General features: G+C 36.8%; 3 protein-coding genes, 1 non-coding gene and 1 pseudogene across 6 annotated transcripts; 1 reads left to right on the top strand and 4 right to left on the bottom strand.

Annotated features, from left to right (window-relative positions):
* The first annotated feature begins 5,445 nt into the window (after window positions 1–5,445).
* LOC125589877 (pentatricopeptide repeat-containing protein At5g66520-like) lies at window positions 5,446–7,738 on the top strand. The gene has a single exon (XM_048762515.1). The coding sequence runs from the start codon at window positions 5,636–5,638 to the stop codon at window positions 7,496–7,498; it is 1,863 nt and encodes a 620-aa protein (XP_048618472.1). The 5' UTR covers window positions 5,446–5,635; the 3' UTR covers window positions 7,499–7,738.
* LOC106358486 (putative glucose-6-phosphate 1-epimerase) lies at window positions 7,490–9,407 on the bottom strand. Of its 3 annotated transcripts, none has more exons than XM_013798302.3 (9): window positions 9,221–9,407; window positions 9,047–9,139; window positions 8,806–8,971; window positions 8,589–8,726; window positions 8,379–8,477; window positions 8,179–8,276; window positions 7,920–8,027; window positions 7,742–7,823; window positions 7,490–7,646 (listed from the first exon to the last, which is right to left on the bottom strand). In XM_013798302.3, exons 1-9 carry the CDS (start codon window positions 9,289–9,291, stop codon window positions 7,581–7,583), a joined length of 921 nt encoding a protein of 306 aa, XP_013653756.2. In that variant the 5' UTR covers window positions 9,292–9,407; the 3' UTR covers window positions 7,490–7,580. The 3 variants fall into 3 exon arrangements, with proteins under 3 accessions (XP_013653756.2, XP_013653755.2, XP_013653754.2); XM_013798301.3 differs by having other exon boundaries at window positions 9,047–9,142; window positions 9,221–9,406; XM_013798300.3 differs by having other exon boundaries at window positions 9,047–9,145; window positions 9,221–9,346.
* Window positions 9,408–9,502: 95 nt separating this feature from the next.
* TRNAN-GUU lies at window positions 9,503–9,576 on the bottom strand. The gene has a single exon. It is a non-coding gene; the product is annotated as a tRNA-Asn (tRNA).
* An 86-nt stretch (window positions 9,577–9,662) lies between these two features.
* LOC125590544 lies at window positions 9,663–11,713 on the bottom strand (annotated as a pseudogene).
* Window positions 11,548–14,072, bottom strand: LOC106427600 (GATA transcription factor 18-like). The gene is made up of 2 exons (XM_048762516.1): window positions 13,269–14,072; window positions 11,548–13,152 (listed from the first exon to the last, which is right to left on the bottom strand). The coding sequence occupies exons 1-2, from the start codon at window positions 13,647–13,649 to the stop codon at window positions 12,847–12,849; spliced, it is 687 nt and encodes a 228-aa protein (XP_048618473.1). The 5' UTR covers window positions 13,650–14,072; the 3' UTR covers window positions 11,548–12,846.
* Between the last annotated feature and the right edge of the window lie 9,183 nt (window positions 14,073–23,255).

Here is a 23,255-nt window from a genome sequence, read left to right as displayed (position 1 = left end):
ACTTTTACACTACTATCTAATATAAGATGAAAATAAAACTGATTTAAGAAACACAATTACTCTTTGTTCTTTTTTAGGGGGAACAATGTCTAAGAGCATCTCCAAAAAGACACTCTATTTTAAAATTTCTAAAATTCTATATTTAAAATTTAGAGGTATCGTTCTCCAAAAACAAAACTTCAACAAAATTATTTGTATTTTATACTATGGTCCTAATATTTATCATAATTAATTTAAATTCATAAATTTTTTACCAGCACATATATAAAAATATTACAACAATATTAATTAGTAAAATGTTATATTAAAATATAAAATTCTAAATAAAAATAACATAATTAATATTAAAATTTAAGCAAAATACCATAACATTCCACAAAATTATTTTTGTAATGCATATATGATCATTTAGTGCATTTTGAAGTAAAAGTGACTCTCTTTATTTTTAATTTATAGATTACAAGCTAAAAATTGTTGAATACAGACAATATTAATACTTGTAAATACATTAGATATGAAAAATAAAGTAAAAGAGAAAAATAAAATATTGCTAAAAGACTAAAATTCAATCGATGATATTAATACTCGTGAATACATTCGATTGAACAATAAAGAATCAAAAGACATAAAAGCAACAATAATAACCATCTTCGATTACATAAAATTTGTTTGGACAATATTTTGGAGATTTTGGAGGTTCCATATCGCATTTACATGACTATTAGTGTTGTTAAAATATTTAAATTTGTGCAATAGTTATCTCTTCATGTAATTTTTTTTAAAAAAATTTGTTAAGTTTCTTTTGTATATTGTTATTGTCTAAATCTAGTTTTAAGCATTTTAAATCTTATTTTTAATTTAATTTAATTTATGTGTAAAACTTAAATTTATATTTAAAAAATCAAATATTTTTGAGATATATTTTTTAAGGATTAAAACGATAAACGAGAAAATATTTTAGAATTATAAATGTGATGTGTAATTGTAGGGACCAAAATGTAAACAAAAATATGAAACTTCGAATTTGAAGTTTTGATTAGTGAAACTTCAAATATAGAGTTTCAAAGTTTTTTTTTGTAGAACAAAAAAGGACTTTTTGCAGAATTGACCTATAACTTAAAGTCAAACACAAAACTAACCTCCTTTTTTTTTGAAAATTGGTTTTGCCCTATTCACCCCACAAGTTCATATAATTTACGAAAATGCCATCAATTTTTTTTTCTTTTTTTTTCGAAAATGACATTTTTACTCTCTCACCCTCATCATCTTCAAGTAATTACAAGATTGTCATTGTCATCAATACCACAACCACCATGAACAACCAATTTGAAGCTCTTAATGCTCCCAAAATCGATTTACCCTTCTTCTTTTTCCATTCTTGTGAACTAAACACAACATATCTCTCACTTTCTTTCCACAATGAGCTAAAAAAACCCAAGATTTTGATTTTAAATTTTTATGGTTCATAGAGTCATAGAAGCTAACGATTCTGGGTGGGTTACTTTCGTTTGTGATTCTGTGTGCTTGGAGAAGCTTTATGTATGCTAAGGAACTTATCTCACCAATTTAAGGTATGACATCGAGTTTTTTTCCAGATCTGTTCGTCAGACGACTTACTTGGGAAGTCGTCTGGCTGTAGACAACTTACCTGGAAGTCGTCTCGTCAACGCAGAGGTTATTTTTGCAATTGACTTTGAAATCTGTAACCTGAGACGACTGAAAGTTAAGTCGTCTGTTTTTGTTTGGTTTCAAAAAAAATTTCAAAGAACCTAGACGACTTACATTTCAGTCGTCATAGGTTAGTTTTGCATTTGACTGGATAATTTCAGAAGTTTGACTTCCCCAGACGACTTACATTTCAGTCGTCTGGCGAAAATTAAAATAATAATATTTTTTTAAAAGTAGACGACTTACAGTTAAGTCGTTATAGGTTAGTTTTGCAATTGAAAAAAAAAACTTCAAAATTTAATTATACACATACGACTTATACTTCAGTCGTCCACGAGACGACTTACTTGTAAGTCGTCCAGGATTTTTTCTGAGATTCTGGTCAAATCTCGTAAATCCTGGACGACTTACATTTCAGTCGTCTGTATATAATTAAATCTTGAAGTTTTTTTTTTCAATTGCAAAACTAACCTATGACGACTTAACTGTAAGTCGTCTACTTTTAAAAAAATATTATTATTTTAATTTTCACTAGACGACTGAAATGTAAGTCGTCCAGAAAAGTCAAACTTCTGAAATTATCCAGTCAAATGCAAAACTAACCTATGACAACTGAAATGTAAGTCGTCTAGCTTTTTTGGAGTCTTTTTTTTAGCCAAACAATAGTAGACGACTTATTTTTCAGTCGTCCGAAATAACAGATTTCAAAGTCAATTGCAAAAATAACCTCTGTGTTGACCAGACGACGTATAGTTTAGTCATCTGAACAACTTAGATTGAAGTCGTCCGCGTCTTCTCCGCTAGTTTTTAAGTCTTCTACGTTAGTTTTTGAATAACTTGTATTTTTAAGAGTGATAAGTAACTTCAAGATATGTAAAACTCATATTTACAAAATATGTTTTCTCCCTTAGTTTTACTAAATTTGACTAAGTTTTTCAACGCAAACTTATAATAAAATATGATATGCTTTGACTAGTTACTATTGTTTGTTTCCATCTCTTAAGTATTATTGTTATAGACAATAATGATGACTATTGTTATGAGTTGGAAGAAGGGTTAAAATACTTCTTAAAATGTTGTATCAATATAAAGCTACCAACATTCTTGTTTATTAAGATGAGAAAAAGGCCTTTGGAGTTTATTATTGCATATGAGAGATCCAAAGATAAGAAAAAGGCTACTGAAGTCTATTATTTCATTGATTTGTAAATGTGTAAACACATTGTTAGCACATTTAATACATCTTGGAAAATATTATTACTGATTTTACAAAAAATTCACAACTAAAAGAGTAGACATGCAATTCACAAAACAGACCACAAACAAAACTATTATAGATCATTCCTCTACAAAGACAAGCTTGGATTCCACTTGAGTAGACAAGACCACACGACTTTTAAGAAGTCAAGACGACTTCTAAGAAGTCCAGACGACTTCCAAGAAGTTCAGACGACTTTGTCAGAAGACTTTTAGGAAGTTCAGACGACTTCCAGACGACTTTACAGGAAGTCTAGACGATTTTACAGGAAGTCCAGACGACTTTACAGGAAGTCCAGACGACTTTACTGGAAGTCCAGACGACTTTACAAGAAGTCCCGACGACTTTGTCAGAAGACTTCCAAGAAGTCCAGAAGACTTCCAAGAAGTCCAGAAGACTTCCAAGAAGTCCAGACGACTTCCAGACGACTTCCAGACGACTAACAGGTAAGTCGTCCCAGAAGTCTTCCAGATCTGAAAAACCTGCATATTAAATCCAGATCTGAAAAACCTGCATATCCAAAAACGTTCAAATGGCTTAAAAACAGAAAAAATGAGTGAAAGATTAGATAAATTTACCTTTACAGAACACACAAAAATACATATCTAAAAATAATAGATCTACCTTTAAATTAGTGGAAGATGAGTACCATCTTATTAAAAACCTGCAAAAAAGATAGATTAGTAAGAAATACATGAGACAAAACTAGAAAATTCATATAAAGTTTGGTGTTTTCAAGTCAAAGAGATTAGAGTGTGTTTGGAGAGTTTTAGTTTGGGAAAAAAGTAAGAACTTTATACAACAAGAAGTTCCCAAATGAAGAAAAATCAGACATAAGAACTTACCAAAACGCTCAGATCTTTCGTCAGAAGACTTCCATGAAGTTCAGACGACTTTCTGGAAGTCCAGACGACTTTCCTGAAGTCCAGACGACTTCCTGGAAGTCCAGATGACTTCCCTGAAGTCCAGACGACTTTCTGGAAGTCCAGACGACTTCCTGGAAGTCCAGACGACTTCCTGGAAGTCCAGACGACTTCCTGGAAGTCCAGACGACTTCCTGGAAGTCCAGACGACTTTGTCAGAAGACTTCCAAGAAGTCCAGACGACTTCCAGACGACTAACAGGTAAGTCGTCCAAGAAGTCTTCCAGATCTGAAAAACCTGCATATCAAATCCAGATCTGAAAAACCTGCATATCCAAAAACGTTCAAATGACTTAAAAATAGAGAAAATGAGTGGAAAATTAGATAAATCTACATTTATAGAACACACAAAAATACATATCTAAAATTAATAGATTTACCTTTAAATTAATGGAAGATGAGTACCATTTGATTAAAAACCTGTAAAAGAGATAGATTAGTAAGAAATACATGAGACAAAACTGAAAAATTCATATAAAGTTTGGTGTTTTCAAGTCAAAGAGATTAGAGAGAGGTTGGAGAGTTTTAGAATGATGAACATTACATTTTTGTCGCAGCCATTTGAGAGGAGAAGAGAGAATGTGTAAATTTTTCTTTATATAGGGAGACAAAAAATCCAATTAGATTAAATATTTTTTACTCAGACGACTTCCTGGACGACTTACATTTCAGTCGTCTGGTGAAGAAATTAAAACAGACGACTTACATGTAAGTCGTCCAGAAGAGTTTAATATTTTTAGCGGGAAATTAAAATAGAAGACTTTCGTCTGGTTTAAATTATTTAAGCGGGAAAATAATTTTTTAAAAAAATTTTAGGCGGGAATATTTGGACGACTTACATGTAAGTCATCTGTTTTAATTTCTTCACCAGACGACTGAAATGTAAGTCGTCCGAGTAAATTATTCAACAGACGACTAAAATATACGTCGTCCGAGTAAATTATTCAACAGACGACTGAAATATAAGTCGTCCACACCCTAAACATAACCCCTAAACTTAATTATCTAATTAAAGACTTCATATAATCAAATCAAACTTGAAAAGTGTTTACTATACACATAAATAAACACATATAGGTGAAAACTAATTTTTGAAAAAAACATTTTAGTTTTCCAAAATCTAACCCTAACAATACATACAATACTACAAAATATGTTTGCCAAACTCCTAAACCAAAGTATTTCATGATTCACTACTTCCACTCATCTATCTTCAAAACAAATCAATTTTATCATATCTTAATTTATATCACTTAAAACTGTTTATAATTACTTGATTTTTATTTTTCACGCATCAAAATATTTTTTTACAAGATTTATAAATTATTTTTAAAATAAACCGGTACCAGACGACTTACACTTCAGTCGTCCAGACGACTTCCAACATCTCAGACGACTCAGACGATTTACTAGGGCTATGTTCGTAAAAATGGCTTCTGTTTTTTTGTTTGGTCACAAGGGGCTGAGCTGTAATTTCACTAGGCTTTTAGATTAGTTTTGCATTTGATTCAAGTTTGGGTATAAGTTTGGGGTTAAAATCAAGTTATGGGTTAATTTTGGCAAAAACCCCAACAAAAAACTTGTATCTTTAAACGATATCCAGAAGTAACTTAATCAAGACCCCTCTCATTCACACACCCCTCTCTTTATCCTATTTTAACGAGACGACAACGGCCACTAGCTAGGAAGAAGAAGTAGAAGCTTATCTCATTCATTCACTCCCTCCTTTTACACCCACCCTCTCTCTCTCTCTCTCAGTTTCTTTTTCGTCTGAATGATACTCTCACATGTCGCTAACTTTAACTTCCTCTTCTCTCGCACTGGAACACACTCTCTCTTGTCTCCATAAATGCTCAAAGGAGGTTGAACTCAAGCAAGTCCATGCTCACATGCTCAAATCCGGCTTCTTCCACGATCCTTACGCCATCACAAAGTTTCTTTCTTTCTGCCTTTCCTCCTCCACCTTCTCCTCTTACGCCCAGGACGTTTTTCTCAACGGCTTAGATCGTCCAGACACTTTCTTGTGGAACCTTATGATCAGAGGACTCTCTTCCTCTGACCAACCCCAATCCTCTCTTCTCCTCTATCACCGCATGCTCTCCTCTTCCGCTCCTCATAACCCCTACACCTTCCCCTTTCTTCTCAAAGCTTGTTCCAATCTCTCCGCTTTCCAAGAAACCACCCAAATCCACGCACACCTCACCAAACTCGGATACGCCAACGACGTATACTCAGTCAACTCTCTCATTAACTCATACGCAGTCACCGGGCGCTTCAACCACGCTCGCCTTCTCTTCGACCGAATCCAAGAACCCGACCTCGTCTCCTGGAACTCCGTCATCAAAGGCTACGCAAAAGCTGGAGAGATGGATACCGCTTTAACCTTATTCAGAAAGATGCCGGAGGCAAAGAAGAACGCTATCTCGTGGACTACCATCATCTCCGGGTACGTTCAAGCGGGAATGAACAAGGAAGCTCTGCAGCTGTTCCACGAAATGCACAACTCTAACGTTCCCCCTGATAAAGTCTCTCTAGCCAGCGCTCTCTCGGCTTGCGCTCAGCTCGGGGCGCTCGAGCAAGGGAGATGGATCCATTCATACGCTGACAAAGAAAGAATCAGTATCGACTCCGTCTTGGCTTGCGCTCTTATAGATATGTACGCGAAGTGCGGCGACATGGAAGAAGCTTTGAGAGTTTTCAAGAACAGGAAGAAGGCGAAATCAGTTCAGGTTTGGACTGCTTTGATCTCCGGTTATGCATACCACGGACTCGGTGGAGAAGCAATGAACACATTCACGGAGATGCAGAAGGTGGGAGTGAAGCCAAACGCGATCACACTCACCGCGGTGCTCACTGCTTGCAGCTACACAGGGCTAGTCGAACAAGGCAAGTCGGTGTTCTACACCATGGAGAGAGATCACAACGTGAAACCGACGATAGAGCATTACGGCTGCGTGGTTGATTTGCTCGGTCGAGCTGGACTGCTCGACGAAGCAAACCGTCTCGTTCAGAAGATGCCTATGAAGGCGAACGCTGTGATATGGGGCTCGCTGCTCAAAGCCTGTCAGATTCACAAAAACATCGAGCTGGGAGAGAGAATTGGAGAGATGTTAATCGGAATGGATCCTAATCACGGAGGGAGATACGTTCATACGGCGAACATTCACGCCATGGGGGGAAAGTGGGACAAGGCAGCTGAAACGAGAAGACTGATGAAGGACAAAGGGGTTGTGAAAGTGCCTGGTTGCAGTATGATCAGCTTGGAAGGGACCACACACGAGTTTACAGCGGGAGACAGATCACACGCGGAGATTGAGAAAATTCGAACTAAGTGGAGAGCCGTAAGAAGGGAACTTGAAGGAAACGGGTACGTACCGGAGTTGGAAGATGTGCTGCTCGATCTAGCTGATGATGAGGAAAGAGAGGCTATTGTGCATCAGCACAGCGAGAAACTGGCTGTAACCTATGGGCTAATGAAGACTAAACCGGGAACAACGATACGTATAATGAAGAATCTGAGAGTGTGCAAAGACTGTCACAAAGTAATGAAACTCGTCTCTAAGATATACAAGAGAGATATCGTAATGAGAGATAGGACAAGGTTCCATCGTTTCAGAGATGGGAAATGCACTTGTGGGGACTACTGGTGAAATACAAACTTTTATTGCTTAAAGAAAAATGGATACATTCAACGATATTATAACAAAAAGTTAGAAGTACAATTGTTGTATTTCAACTGATGCTGAGGAGCTGTGTTGCTGTCCAAGACTGTCCTGGCTCGAGCTTGACATCCCCAAGCTGAGAGTTAAGAAGGGACAAGCGAGAGTTGAAAACTTCTGAGTCTGTGTATAAGTTTTTTTAAAAGAGTATTAAAGGCTTACTGATGATAATACCTTTGCATTTTCCACGCAGACAAAGTCTCTGTAACAAGCCTCCATCTGAACATGGGGGTTCCACAAGACTGCATCCGACCAGCTGGCATTTGACAAATATGTATTTTATGAGGCACAAAACAAAACAATTTCGGAAATGGAAGCATAGAGCCACATATAAGTGTTTTGATAAACGTACTTTGTGTTTTTGATGATTATTTGATCACCCAAGCCATTATCAAAGTGCAATTCATTAGGGGCATCAAGATAGACGCAATCCACAAATCCAGGAAAATTGACTGCATCCCTGCGAATGTTTGAAATTAAGGAGTTAGACGTTTGAAATATTTAAAAAAAAAATCAACAAAATCTGTAGTAACTTCTGGAGAAGAGGAACTTAGTGAAGGTAAAATAGATAAAAATAAAAAAAAAAGGGGGAAGGGAAGAAAGAAACCAACCTGTCTTCTTGACCCTCAATTGGGTTTTTAGGGTCAGGATCCTTATTGAGAGTTTTACAACCCTTCAGACCTCTAACGGATGCTCCCGTGACAGAAGCCTGATGAACCCAAGAAAGTTATTAAGACAAAGAAAAAAAGAAGAAAATTCAATAACAAAGCTGATTAATCCTGAAACTAAAGCAATTCAAAATGGAACTTACACGGAAGTAAGTATGCAAGGCAGTGTTAAAAGAGAATGGCTTGTTGTCTGTGTTTGTAATTTTAAGTTCGGTGGAAAGGCAGTCCGCGCCAACAACGACCTTAAAGCAACCCAAAACCAAAAACCAAAAAACTGTTAGAAGAAATGGCACCTTAGTTAACATACAAGAGTGAGTTTGCAATAATCAAAAAAAGGAATTGACAAGAAAAACCTTGTAAAGAGCGTGGAAAGCAAAGTCCCACATGGATCGACTATAAGGACCATCCTTGAGCTCAAGAGTAACAGCAGCATTGTCAACGGCATTCTCAGAATCAACAACAGACCAGTCCATGTTCCTTCCAAACCCATGCTAATGATTCAATCCAAAAAATGGTTAAAAAGGCATAATTCAGGTTTGATAAATGGAGGAAAGAAGCAAAAAGAAGAACCTGCTGAATAACTCCAGGTCCAAACTGTGGGAAACAATGTGGAATCCCTCCGCTAATGGGTTTGATCTTATTGAAGACAGCATCAGGTCTAACAAAAAGAAGATCTTTCCCACTTGCAACTTTCCAGGATGTTACGCATCCTCCAAACAGATATATCTCTGCCTCGCTGCATTCCAAATTCCAAACCAAATCAATCTCTGACCCCCCAAAAAAAAAAAAAGAACAAACTTTTCTTTTTTACCTCTTGTCGGGAGAAGTGAGGACGAGTTTTGGCAAATTGCCTTCACCTTCTGTGACTCTCACTCCCGTAGTAGCCATCGCACAGAATCTTCTTCTGCTGATGTAAAAGAATTGTAATTTGTAAAGTGCCACCACACTCACTTTTGATACAAAATCAAAATAGCAAAATGCTTACCGGCTGGTTCGGAGGTGATTTGGAGAATTAAAGGTCAGAAATGAGTTGGAGACTGATACCATCATCGCCATCTTTCTCTCCTTCACTCACTCTAGATTGAAATTGAAGTATTATTTTCCCCAAAAAAAAAACAAATCCTTTATATAAAAAGGGAAGGAAGAGACAAACGGAGACGGAGGAAATGGCTCTTCAATTGACGGTTGGGACCCCAACTTTAACGTTGACCTCCTCCGAATAATCTTACGAATATCCCGACGTTAGTTACAAACTTGAAAATGAAAACGCTAGAGAGAGGGGTCGAACCTCTGACCTTGTGGTTAACAGCCACACGCTCTAACCAACTGAGCTACTCCAGCTAGTTGATAAATTTAGTTACTTAACCAAAATATTAATATATACAAATTATAAGAATCGGTTGTATCTCCTGAAGAAAAACAATATATAAACGAATAGATATTACAAATATATATTACGAAAACTAACAGTTCAAACAAATGAACGCACAAAATTCATCATGGTCAGATAAAAAAAAATGCCAAATCACTGATCCGAACCTTGAGAACAAAATTTAAATACTTCTGACATGCTAAACTGTTGTTGGTATCATCTAATCTTTGAAGTAGTCTTGTGTTTAGTAGATTTGTCTCAACTCAACTCTTCTGCCTCTGTAATACCCTCTCCTCTCTTCCACCGTTATTCATTGCCTGTTTTTTTTTTCCGAAAAGAGTACTCAAAGTTCAACATTTGATGCTTTTTGATATTATCAAAGTATTTCTTATGTCATGTTCGAGTAAGAAAAAATACCAGTTTTAGACATCTCTGTACTAGTAGTATCACGCGCCTTCTTCACAGGTTGTTTTGCAGATTCAGCTGTTCCACAAAGTCAACAAGTAATAGAGGTTACAAACAATTTAACTTTAACATTGTAGGCATTCTTGCACCCAAAAAAAAAACATTGTAGGCATTCTGTGTATTACAAATGAAAATATTTCCCATTAGAAATTTAATTCCTTTACCTTTGAACTTTCTCTTCTTCTTAGCTCTCCTCCTCTTTCTCTCTTCCTGTGTAAGCTCTGAATCTTCCTTTATTTTGCCTGTCCCCGAAAACATTTCCTCTGGAGCAAGCATTGCTGCATCTGACACTGCCAGTGGCGCAACCTACACACATAGTACACATTGAAGAAGCTGCTAAGTACAATGGTGCTCTCATCTCAATCAAACAGACAAAAACAATTGAAAGAAAACAATAGAGTTACCTCTTCCATTGCTATGGCTGGGACGTTTGTCTGTATAGACATTTCTTCTATTACCTGAATGTTTTTGAGTTAAAAAAAAGGTTTTAGTACCTGCCTCGTAACTAGGTTTAAACCTCATCATTTAGGATCTAAACGAAAAAAAAACATACTGGTTTAGGTGTAAAATGGAAGTGTGAGAGAGCATCTAACTTCAGGCATAGTTCTTGAATAGCATGCTTGACTGATTTAACATTTATAAAAACAAAAGGGAGTGTGAAATTGGAAGGGAGGAGATCCATAGGTAAACAAAACAAAAAGAAACCACAAACTAGTTTCAAAAAGGGAACCTCTTTCTTCAGTTCATCAGAGAAAGTTGATGGAGCAAATAACGGATTAGACTTCTGAACGTATTCTTCCTGTAAATAGTGGACCAACACACACTAATAAGTGGTTTGGTTCTCTCTCACAACAACTTAAAAGCAAAATAAATTATTGTAGACCATACAAACCTCGTAAACTTCAGCAAGACCTTTCTTGCTTTTACTATCGTGCTGCATATTTCCAAAAGTAACCAAACAGATTTCATCAACTGTTAAACCAGAGCGAAACATGAAAACAAAGGTTAATAGCTTTTGGATTTAGTGGGCAGACTAGGCGCTGGTTGAACATCATCAAAACGAGCCTAATAAGTCACAAGATCTGTTAAGCAAAGTCCAGGGGAAGAAAAAGTCAAGGAGACTTTTTGTTACAAACGAAGTAGTTACCTCAATGATTCGGCTTTTGATCATATCCTCAAGTGAGGCAGTGACCTCTTCTGTGATTACAGGAGGAGGCCTGGCATTGTGCTCAAAATCTAAATCAACTTATAAAGCACTATTCTTTGGTCTCTTTGTAGCAGTTACCTTTCAACAAGAAAAGTCATACATAAATTTAGCTACAGAAAGCAACGTTACAAGTTTTCACAGATTAGTAGCAGTGGAGTAAAACATGGCTGGGTACCTCTCCCTGCATAGTCCAGTGTTTAGGATCAAAGTTTGCTTTCTCCATCTGATCAATCTTGGATTGAAGCTTTAGTAGTTCTTTCTCATGGGTAGAGAGGTTTTCATTGCCTTAATGTAAGACGAATTCGATTCGTCAGTCAGATCTCGTGTACAATTTCACTAACGAGAAATGAAGTAAATAGCATATCACAATGCTTAAGGACAATCAATACTTGGTCTCCATCTCCAGCTTCCTCATCTTCAATGACATCTCTCATCTTCAATACCAGTCAGATCAATCTGCTGAGAATTAAGTATCCAGCGTATACCTCTCACCCAAAGAGAGAGTTTTGCTTTAATCATAGGCCTAGATTTTGGGCCTCAAGTATTATGATTCGGCCCATATATCCTTATTCGCTTTTCCTTTTGTTCAACCAGCTACCACCATTCAAGTGTTGCTATGGTGAGAGCTTTCACATTAAAATCAGTGTGGGGCTTTTTAAAACAAAATCTCCCAAAATATAAAATGCATTCTAAATCGCCTTAAAGACAAAAACAAAAAGCATTCCAAGACAAAAATTTCTGACCGAAAAATAAATAAAGGTAGACAAAAGCCTTGGGGGAGTTGGTGCATAGTAGTAGTAGTAGTACATAATGGTTCGTTCTCAGGAAAATTATGAACCATATATAATGCAAACATTATTCTCCGTAGCGCAAATTGACTCAAACAACAGGTCAAATGGAAGAAACTGACAAAACAACGGTCAAGTTACTTACGAGAAGAAGAAGAAAGAAAATGAATTCACTACAATGGCCATGTATCTGCACCCACACAGTTCAGACATTGTAAATCTACGTACATTGGCCCGATCATCTGATTTCAGGTCTTTCTCTACATAACACATTTTCAGCGACTCAGGTGAACCTAAAACTTCTCTGTGTGAATGGAAAACAATGCACTTGGAAATCGTTTACTCCTATATATGTTTTTTTTATCTCCAAGTTTGTTATGTGCAGCTCCTAAATTTTTGAATATTTATCTATAATTCATGCTCATTTCAATAATATTCGGAATTCGTGTATTTATTTACTTAATAACATAAATGCGGTTTGTTGGTACCATGCAAAATAAAATAACACTGTAAAATCCTTGACATGCTCGATCGTTGACGATTTTAGTATCATTTGTTACTACAGTTTAAACAAATATTTGAACGAGTGAAAAATACATAATGTTGGTCTGCTGCGTCATATTACTATACGCTGCAGCGTAGAAAGAATGAGATATTTTAAACTTTCCTTGACGAAAAACTAAATCAGCCTTTTTTCAAAAAAAAAAAAAATACATAATGTTACGAATTAAGATAAAAGCGTCGATATTTTAACATCAACATCAACATCAACATCAACATCAAGACTCATTGCCGTATCCTCTACATCTCCACGAGTGGGAAGGTAGGCCGTTAACTCCATCTACGGGGTTCCGCCGGTAATACTCTCCAGCACCGCCGTAGTCATGGTTTAACATGATCTCGCTGGCTACGAAATTGCACGTTGACGATCCGCTCTGATCAGTAGCATTGTTGTGGTTACTATAACTGGAAGGATGGTGTCCGTGTAGATCTTGCGCGACGGTGCTGCTAGCTGTCATCCTCGTCGTATCCATCGTTCTCCTCTCTTCTTTCTTGAAACGAATTCCACACGCATTGCATAACGACTGCATGCACCGATTTATTATATCATTTAGAAAAACATGTGATTTTCTATAAACGAGAGGAAGAACCGAAGAAGGTTAAAGGCATTTAAATAAATGGCAAAATATAATTAAAATACCTTGGGACCTCGAGGACCATTCCTCCATAGGGGCGTAGACGTTGTATCACAGTTGGTACAGCGACGATCAAGTAGAGTATCGCCGCCACCAGAAATACGGCGGTTGGAAGAAGGAAGGACGCTATACGTCGAAGTTTTGGAGGTGTTCTTATCGGTGTCCGTGAAACTGGAGACACGAGAAGAAGTACTGGACTGTCGCATCTTCTTCTTGTCTCTCTCAGATAATCTTGTAGTTGTAGTGGACGGAGGTCCCAAAGAGAGAGTGCAGTCAACAACAGCGGTTTGTGTGTTCGAACAGCCGTTTCCATTGTGGACAAATAAGCATGTTTGAGTGTGCTCGTGGAACCATCCGCAAGACTCACAATATCTCCCCTGCGTCATCTCTTCGATGAAAACAACCCTAAGTGAGACTTCTTTTGGGGGTTGGAAAGAAATGTTTAATTTGGAGGTGTTGTGGTGAATATGGAGAAGGCCATAAGGGTCCTCTATTTATAATAGTTAAGTAAGACAATTGAAGTAAATTAATATGTCGAGACATGCCATTTTAGGGACAAACATAAAGTAGTGTATTAATATAGACCTATCTACAATAACCAACGATCAGTAATCAACACATAAAATTACTCAAACAAAATCTTATTAAGACGACTTAAACAAAATCGTGCAGAGACAACAAAAAAAATCCCATAGCTATATACAGTACTTAGCTCTATCTTCAAGTTTTTTTTTGAAGTCAATGTTTGTTATAATGAACAAATGTTTGTTTTTAATTAAAAAAAAAAAAAAAAAACAAATGTTTGTACAAATGTTTGTTTTAATGAACAATGTTTACTTCATTATATATGTGAGTGTTGAATGTATAATTATCTCTTCTGCAAATATTTGATTACTTTGCGTCATAAACTACTAAAATGTACTTAAAATAAGAAGGAAAAAGAAGAGTGATGTGATTTGATGTGATGTGTGGCTGGTCACTGGAGAAGGCAAAGGTTGGTCAAAAGAGCCCACGTGACAAGGGGGAGGAAGGGGCACAGAGTTCAGGCATCAGAGAGGAACTTTCAATCTCCGATCACGAGGCCTCTCTAGTCTCTATTTATATTTTTCCTTTCGAATTTGATTACAGGAAGCAACTATACCATATGTGTAAAAGCATAATAAACCGTGGCTCTCAGCTTAGTTCTTAAAGGGTAGGTCCCACTGTTTTTACAAAAACCGTGTCTTCCGCATCTTCTATAAGGACAAGTTTAACTTGGTTCTTTGCACTATTTACGGGTTCCACTGATACGTGACGGTCCGCGATTGGTTTGTTTTTTATTTTTTGTTATTAGACAAAAAAAAATCAAATAATAACCCGTGCATAGTTAATCATGCTCTAAGAACATCCACAATGGAACCTCTTGCCAATTTTTTAGCTCCAAAACATAGGTAAAAAATAGCAAAAAATTTGATGGATCCCGCAATATATTAAGGATTGGCCTCTTCATATCCTTCTTTAAAGATCAATTCACTTGGATTATTGTAACTGTCTGCGGGCCCTGCTGTTAGGTGGCGGCCCGCCATTAGTTATCTTTTTTTTCAGCTGAAAAAAATAATAATAATAAAATAATAAAAAAAATTTCTAACAATTTTTAACTGGGTATCACGGTTGCGGATGGTCTAACTTTCTTCCTTATCTATGATCCAAACTGTTCTTGTTCTTTTCTGCCTCTTATTATTTATTTTTTGCCAAATATGTGAAATTTCATTATAAAATGGTACGGTAGTAATAATATTACAAAAAATATAATCCTAAGATTTGCCTTGGCAAAAAGAAATAAGACAATGTTAACAAAGCTGCGAGGTATAAAATAAATCATATAGCTCACTCATAACGAAGCCAGAAACGCAAGTGGATTCATCCCTCCACGTCCATATATATCACACCAGAAACAAGGCAAAGCTTAGACAATGTTAGTGTCTCTCACTCACGTGATCAGTGATCACTACAAGAAAACACACCGAATTCCGACGGAGGTTTCGACGGACATCAATGTCGTCGGACGTTTGTGACGGCTTACCGACCAATTTTCGACGAAATCCAAAAATTTGAAGTCGTCGGAATTCCGTCGACCATTTCCGACGGAATTGACGGAATTCCGACGAAACATGGGTCGTCAGAATTTTCCGACGACTTTTTGACGATATTCCGATAAAAAATGTAACCGTTGTAATCGTCGGAAATTCGTCGGAATATACCGACGAACTTCCGACGACATTCCGATTAACAGTACAGTCGTCGGTATTCCGTCGGAATTTTTCGACGAATTTCCGACGAACCATGTGACCGTTGCCGACAAATATATATGACCGTTGTATAGCCGTTTGAGATTGGACAATACCGACGGAATTCCGACGGACTGCTTTACATCCATCGGAATTTCGTCGGAAAGTCGTCGGAGGGCCGTACGCAATTTCCTATAAATACAACCCCTCCTCATTCAACTCATTCACACTTCATTCTCTCTTCACTCTCTTTAGTCATAACAATTCCGTGAAAATCATGTCTTCAGAAGTTTATTATCGTTCGTGGATGGATAAACCTCATTTGGATCCGAACACCAATTTGCTTACGGAAGAATACGTTCAAGGGATTGGAGAATTCATGAGGCTTGTTCAACAGCAACCGAAAGCAAAAAGTGGTATGTTAAGATGTCCATGCTCTACTTGCAATAATAATAAGGTTATAAAAGAATTTGATGTTTGGACTCATTTGTATATGAAAGGGTTTTCAGGTAATTATAAAGTTTGGTACCTTCATGGGGAAACTGGTTATGAATATGGTAGAACTAGCGAACCTCAGCCTGTTAGTGAACTTCAGCCTGATATTAGGTTAGAAGAATCTAGAACGGATATAGATTATGGTGTAGGTACTGAGCAGATGGTACATGATCATTATAGAGGGGAAGAACCAAATCCCGAATCTAAGAGATTTTTTGACATGTTAGATGCAGGAAAACAACTTTTGTATCAAAATTGTAGAGATGGTCATTCAGTCTTATTATCTGCAACTAGATTAATGGGTATTAAGACATACTATAATTTGGCTGAAGAATGTATGGATGCGATTACTGATTTTGTCAAAGGTATTCTACCTGAGGATAACCTTGCACCGGGTTCATACTACGAGGTTCAGAAACTTGTTGCCGGTCTTCAACTACCGTATGAAGTGATATATGTATGTATTGACAACTGCATGAACTACTGGAGAGCGGATGAGACACGGAATGTATGCAAATTTTGTGGGAAACCTCGTTATCAGGAGACGAGGGGAAGAGTTCCGATCCCATTCAAAAGAATGTGGTATTTGCCTTTGACGGAAAGATTGAAGAGGTTGTATCAGTGTGAGCGCACAACAAAAGCAATGAGATGGCATGCAGAGCATTCCACAAATGGTGAGATTAGACATCCTTCATATGCGAAGGCTTGGAAACATTTTCAGTCAACATATCCAGAATTTGCGGAAGAGAGAATAAATGTTTATCTTGGATTATCTACTGATGGTTTCAGCTCATTTGGAAAGCATGGAAGACATTATTCTCTATGGCCAGTTATTGTGACACCGTACAACTTACGGCCGAGCTTGTGCATGCGACGAGAGTTTTTGTTTCTCTCAATTCTCGTCCCCGGGCCAGATCATCCTAAAAGATCACTAGATGTGTTTCTTCAACCACTGATATATGAGTTGCAACAACTATGGGCGCATGGTTTTGAGACATACGATGTTTCGTGCAAAGAAAACTTTCAGATGCGGGCAGTACTTATGTGGACAATAAGTGACTTTCCAGCATATGGTATGTTATCTGGATGGACAACACATGGGAGGCTATCATGTCCATATTGTCAAGATGACATAGATGCTTTCCAACTAAAGAACGGAAAGAAAACGTGTTGGTTTGACTGTCACAGACGATTTCTACCACCTGATCATCCATACCGCAGGAGTAAGACTTCGTTTACGAAGAACAAGCAGGTGTTTGATGGTCCATTTGAGAAAGTTAGTGGGAAAGATTAGTTGAAGCAGTTTAGGTATTTTGATGCAGAAAGGACGCCAGATGTAGGTGGACATGAAAACATTCGAGTCAGTGCGGTTGGAGAGCTACATAACTGGCACAAAAAGAGTATTTTCTGGGATCTGCCATATTGGGAGAGTCAACGATTGCGACATAATTTAGATGTCATGCATATTGAGAAGAACTTCTTCTACAATCTGATGAACACAGTCCTTAACATCCAAGGTAAAACGAAGGATAATTTGAAGTCAAGGTTGGATTTAGTCGATATCTGTGATCGTTCTGAACTTCACGTTGATGAGAACGGTACGGCCCATTTTCCCATTTATCGGCTGGATGGTGCTAGAAAAGAAGAGTTCTTTGATTGGATTACAGATAAAGTGAAATTTCTTGACGGATATGCATCAAATTTGGGGAACTGCGTTGATAGAATTGAAGGAAAGTTTACTGGCTTGAAGAGTCATGATTGTCATGTAATTATGCAGCGCCTCCTTCCGTTTGCTTTTTCAGCATTATTGCCACGTAATGTTCATGAAGCAATTGCAGGTATCTTATATTTTTACAATTTAATTTATTTTTATATTTAACAATTATGCTTATAAAAATTTAATACTTTCAAAAATTATGTCTTTTATCTATGTAGGGATTAGTGTTTTCTTCCGCGACTTATGCAGCAGAGTAGTGACTGAAGAGGGTATTAATAATTTGAAGATAAACGCACCAGTCAGCATGTGCAACCTTGAGAAGAAATTTCCTCCATCATTCTTTGATGTAATGGAACATCTTGCTATTCATCTCGCAAGAGAATTGGAACTTGGTGGTCCTGTGCAATACAAATGGATGTATATTTTTGAGCGTTATATGCATCATCTGAAGAAGATGGTCAAAAATCAAAGCAGGGTGGAAGGATCTATAGTGGCACAGGTGATCAATGAAGAAACTGCAATCTTTGCTAAAAATTATTTCCACCAGAAGTGCATACAAAACACCGAAGACCTGCTCGGCATGATGATAGAGGGGAGAGAGCAACATATCATGTTACTGTCCCAAGCATGTTCAAGGAAATAGGACGACTTAGTGGAAAATTCACGAAGAGGAGACTTGCGGACACTGAGCACGCTCATTTGCAAACATATTTGCTCATCAACTGTGAAGATGTTCTACAATATGAGAGGTAAAAATATTTATTCATTTATTGTTAGATTAATATTCAATAAATTTATTTCATATTGATAATATTTTTGTATATAGTGTATATATGGCGGAGTTGCGTATGACTCACAGGCATGCAACAGAAGATGAGCTTCGACAACTTAGAGATAACGGATTTGCTGCGTGGCTTCGTAGTTATGTGAGTTATATATCATAATACCCTATGCAAATGATTAGTTTAAATTTAATATAAACTAATTAACTTTTCAATCATATATGTTTTTAAATTATAGATGAATGATGGTTTGGCCAGAGGTCTTGTGTTTGATGATTGGATACGTGAATTTGTGCAGGAACCAAACTATGTGGTCAAATCATATCCTAAATTTTGTACGCGAGGATATGCATTCACAAGGAAAGGTCATTCTAAGACAACCTATGATGCTGGTGTTTCATCTTCTTTCGGTGACGATGTCTACTACGGCAACATAAAAGTTCTATTGGAAATCCAATTTCCTGGGATGGTTGGATTGTGTTGTGTAGTATTCTATTGTGATTGGTATGACACCACCCCAGATAGAGGAGTGAAGATTGATGCGTTTGGTGTTACATCAATTCATTCGAGGCGAAAACTTCAATATTATGATCTCTTCATTCTTGGTTCGCAAGCTGATCAGGTATGTCAATCTATTCATAATTTTTTACCAATATAATTAATTAATGTTATATATTTTACTAATACTTGTATAATTGATATGTATAGGTGTGCTACATAAGTTACCCTCGGGTGACGTACAGAGACGATCCATGGGTTACTGTAACGCAAATCAACCCAAGAGGACGAGTGGATGGAACTTCTGATGATGATGAACCATTGCAACCAGAGTCTACCAGCAACGCCCAGGCAGTTGAAGATTTGGAAAATGTTCAACTTGTTGTGAATTTGACTGTGTTTGGACATGATGCTGTTGTACATTCGGAGCCAGAAGCCGAGGTTGGGGAGTTCGATGAAGATTCAGAAGATTCTGATTAGCTTTTTTTTTTTTTTATTGGTCCGTCGGAAATTCCTCCTAATATAGTGACGACATAGCGACGACCAAGGGTTTTGTTGAAGTTTGTAAAGTTCGTCGGTATATTCTGACGAATTACCGACAACATGTGTTTCTAAAAAATTTCAATCATAAAAATCTATAAATTTAGATGCCAAAACTATGAAAATAACACATAATAAATGTTTAGTATAATATTAGATCGCAACCGTTCAAATATAACAACTCATTAAAATATTTATGTACGCATATCATTGTTTTCATAACATCTCATCTTAACACTCATATACTTATACAATCATATTCATATAATCTTACATTACAAAAAATGTTGTTGTGTAAAATCGTGTTATAAAAACATTTTTATTGTTAAATCTTTATGCAAATACTATATATCTTATCAAAGATATGGATTTTGCATTTAGAAACTTGCAATCAACACCCTAAGCACTAAGTCGTCGGAATTCCGTCGGAATATACTGACGGACACATTCCGTCGAAATATACTGACGGACACATTCCGTCGGAATATACTGACGGACACATTCCGTCGGAAATCCAATTTGCCCGGGAGAACCAAACCGCGTGAAAATTTTCGCGGATCTCCATTTGGTATATTTTAATTATATCGACGGAATACTTACGAACCCGTGTCCGTCGGAATCTTCAGATATAATAACCCTTCTTCTTCCTTCTTCGTTATTTCCGCCTCTTTCAAACATCCTCTCTCCGGCGATTTCTCTTTCTCTCCGGCGATTCCGGCCCTTCTCCACCTCCCTTCACCGGCGAATCCTCTTCTCACCCTCATATCTCTTCCCCAAACCCCAAATCATGTAAGAATCATCCCAAACCTTGTTTTATATCAATTGTTTAGGGTTTTGGAAGTTAGATCTCAGATTTTAGGTTGTTTGATTGAAAATTTTAGGATTGAATGGATAGTTTAGGATATATAAGTTAGGATTGTTGTTTGGATTGTTGTTTTAGTTTTTTTTGGAATTTTTTTTTTGTTAAAATTCAAAACGTTTTAATATTTTTAAAACGTTTTTGATTTTTAAAAACGTTTTTCAAGTTTCCAGTAATGAAATATATATAATAAAACGTTTTTAAAATTTTTTAAAAATATTTGACAGCATTTTTCTATATTTATAAATTTTTTATAATTTTGTATACATATATATATATATCATGTATAATAAAAAATTTAAATTTTTTTATAAGTTTCCACTAATAAAATATGTATAATAAAACATTTTTTAAAAAAAATTATAAATATTTAACAACATTTTTCTACATTTATATATTTTTTATAATTGTGTATACACACATATATATATATAAATCATGTATAATAAAAAAATTTAAATTTTTATTATTTTTTATAAGTTTCTAGTAATAAACTATGTATAATAAAAGGTTTAACAGTTTTTTTTAAAACGTTTATAAAACCTTTTGTAAATATATAAATGAAAACATTAAAAATAGAAATGATTTGAAAATATTTTTGATGTATTAATTTTTTTTTTAGGGCCGAGGATGAACCCCGCCCCGCAGCCCGTCTTCGACGTAGTTCGGTGAGCAGTTCCCGTGCATCGGGATCGTCTCATGGCTCGGTTCCCGCATATATTCCCGCTCCAGCTCCCGCTGCCCCTGCGCTGCTGCTCAACAGGATCCGGGGGTCATGCCAGTTCAACTATTGGTTCAACAACCAGGTCGAGAGCATCTCCCGGTTCTCCAACCCAACCCACGACGAGGACATAGCACTTGGTTAGTATTTTTTTTATTTGTACCATTATGTTTTTTTTCTTTAATTAACTTGTTAACTTGTATTTTTTTTAAAGGTTCACCAAGTCGAAAAATAGCATTAGCCGGAGCATCAACCAGATGATGTACTCCATGCTCCGTTTTGGATATCCAAAGTGGAGTGTGATCCCTTCCGACGAACGAGAGTTGTGGTTTCGTCAGTTTGCGGTATAGTAACTCTTCATTTTTTTAAAGTTTTTACATTTTTTTAAATATATTTACTTATTAAATTATGGTTGGTTTGTAGCAAGAGTTCAACTGGCACTCCGATCTTACGGAAACAGTCCGTAAGAAATTCAACGAAAAGGCCATGGACTCTTATAGGAAGCAGATAAACGCGTGGAAGACAGTTTGGCAGAAGAACAAGAGGCCACGGTTCATCAACAGGACGGTGTGGGCGCAGTTGATAGCTCATTGGGAGAAGGAAGAAACTGCAGAGACGTCTTCTAGGAACTCCAAGAACCGGAAGAGCGATCGTGGCGGGAAAGGTATGTATGTGCACAACCTCGGCGCTTGCTCTATGTCTACTAAGGAGGACGAACTTGTAAGTTTTTTATTATTATTTATCCTTATATTTTTTAAATAAATATTTTATATATTCGTTGGCTAATAATGACAGTTTTTTTAGATCGAAGCAAATGACGGTAATCCCGTTGATCGTCGCCAACTCATTAAGGTGGCTCACACTAACAAGACGACGGGTCAAATTCAGGACCCCGTGATCAAAGGTGTCGTTGATTTGGTGGAAGCTGAAATAGTATCTCAATCTCAGCCTCTCTCTGATGACGGCGATTCTACGGGAGTTTCAACCAACTTGTCTCTATTGCAAATAAATGAGATGGTTGAAAAGGTAATTTTTTTTATTAATATATTTTTTTAATAATATCGATTACTAACTTGTCTCTATTTACTAACTTTAAATATTTATGTAGGCGGTTCCTAAAAGGAAAAGAGGCCGTTTAGTTGGGTTGGCCCGCCGTGCTTCTTCGTATCCGGTATCTTCTTCGCAAGCTCCATATGCCGATCCCATGATTCTCGAGCAGCTACATGACAAAGATGAACGGATTGGGGCATTGGAGGAGCAGAACACACTATCCTTTCTGAGAATACCGCTATCCGTTCAGAGAATGCCACTATCCTTGCTGAGTTGGCATCCCATAAGAAGTTCAACACCGAGATAATGCAGAAGCTAGATCGTTTGATGTCTTCGAGTTCATCTTAGTTTTTTCGGCTTTTTAAAACTTTCTGAATGTTTTTTTTCTATTTCGGTTTGTATGAACTTTAAACTTTCTGAATGTTTTTTTTCTATTTCGGTTTTTATGAATTTAAATTCTATGATATTATTAGTTTTAAATTTCGGATTTTTTTAATTTATTAATTAATTTTTAATATATAAAAATGCAAAATTAATTCGTTTTTAAAATTGGTATATTCCGACGAACTCTGAGTGTCGGAATATACCGACGGACAACGGTTCCTCGGAATATACCGACGAACCAACATCCGTCGGAATTTACCGACGAACCAATATCCGTCGGAATATACCGACGAACAAATATCCGTCGGTATATTCCGACGAACCAATGTCCGTCGGTATATTCTGTCGAACCAACGTCCGTCGGAATATACCGAGGAATCCACTACGTCGGAATTGTCCGAGGAACGTTCTCCGTCGGTACATAGTTTTTTCGATGAACTCTGGTCTCGTGTGTCCGCATCGTAATATCGTCGGAAGTTCGTCAGAATGACGTTTCTCGGTATTCGTCAGAAAGTCGTCGGAAGTTCTGACGAAATTCCGACGAATTTTTTTGTTTCCGACAAAATGATACCGACGGACATGTTCGTCAGAAATTCGTCAGAATCGGTCTATTCCGACGAATTTCTGACGATTTCGGCCATCAGAATCCCCCTGTTTTCTTGTAGTGGATGATCAGAGA

The sequence above is a fragment of the Brassica napus genome, chromosome C7, assembly GCF_020379485.1.
Source record: "Brassica napus cultivar Da-Ae chromosome C7, Da-Ae, whole genome shotgun sequence".
In the NCBI taxonomy this organism is placed as follows: Eukaryota; Viridiplantae; Streptophyta; class Magnoliopsida; order Brassicales; family Brassicaceae; genus Brassica; species Brassica napus.
This window is presented reverse-complemented; position numbering and strand designations above follow the sequence as displayed.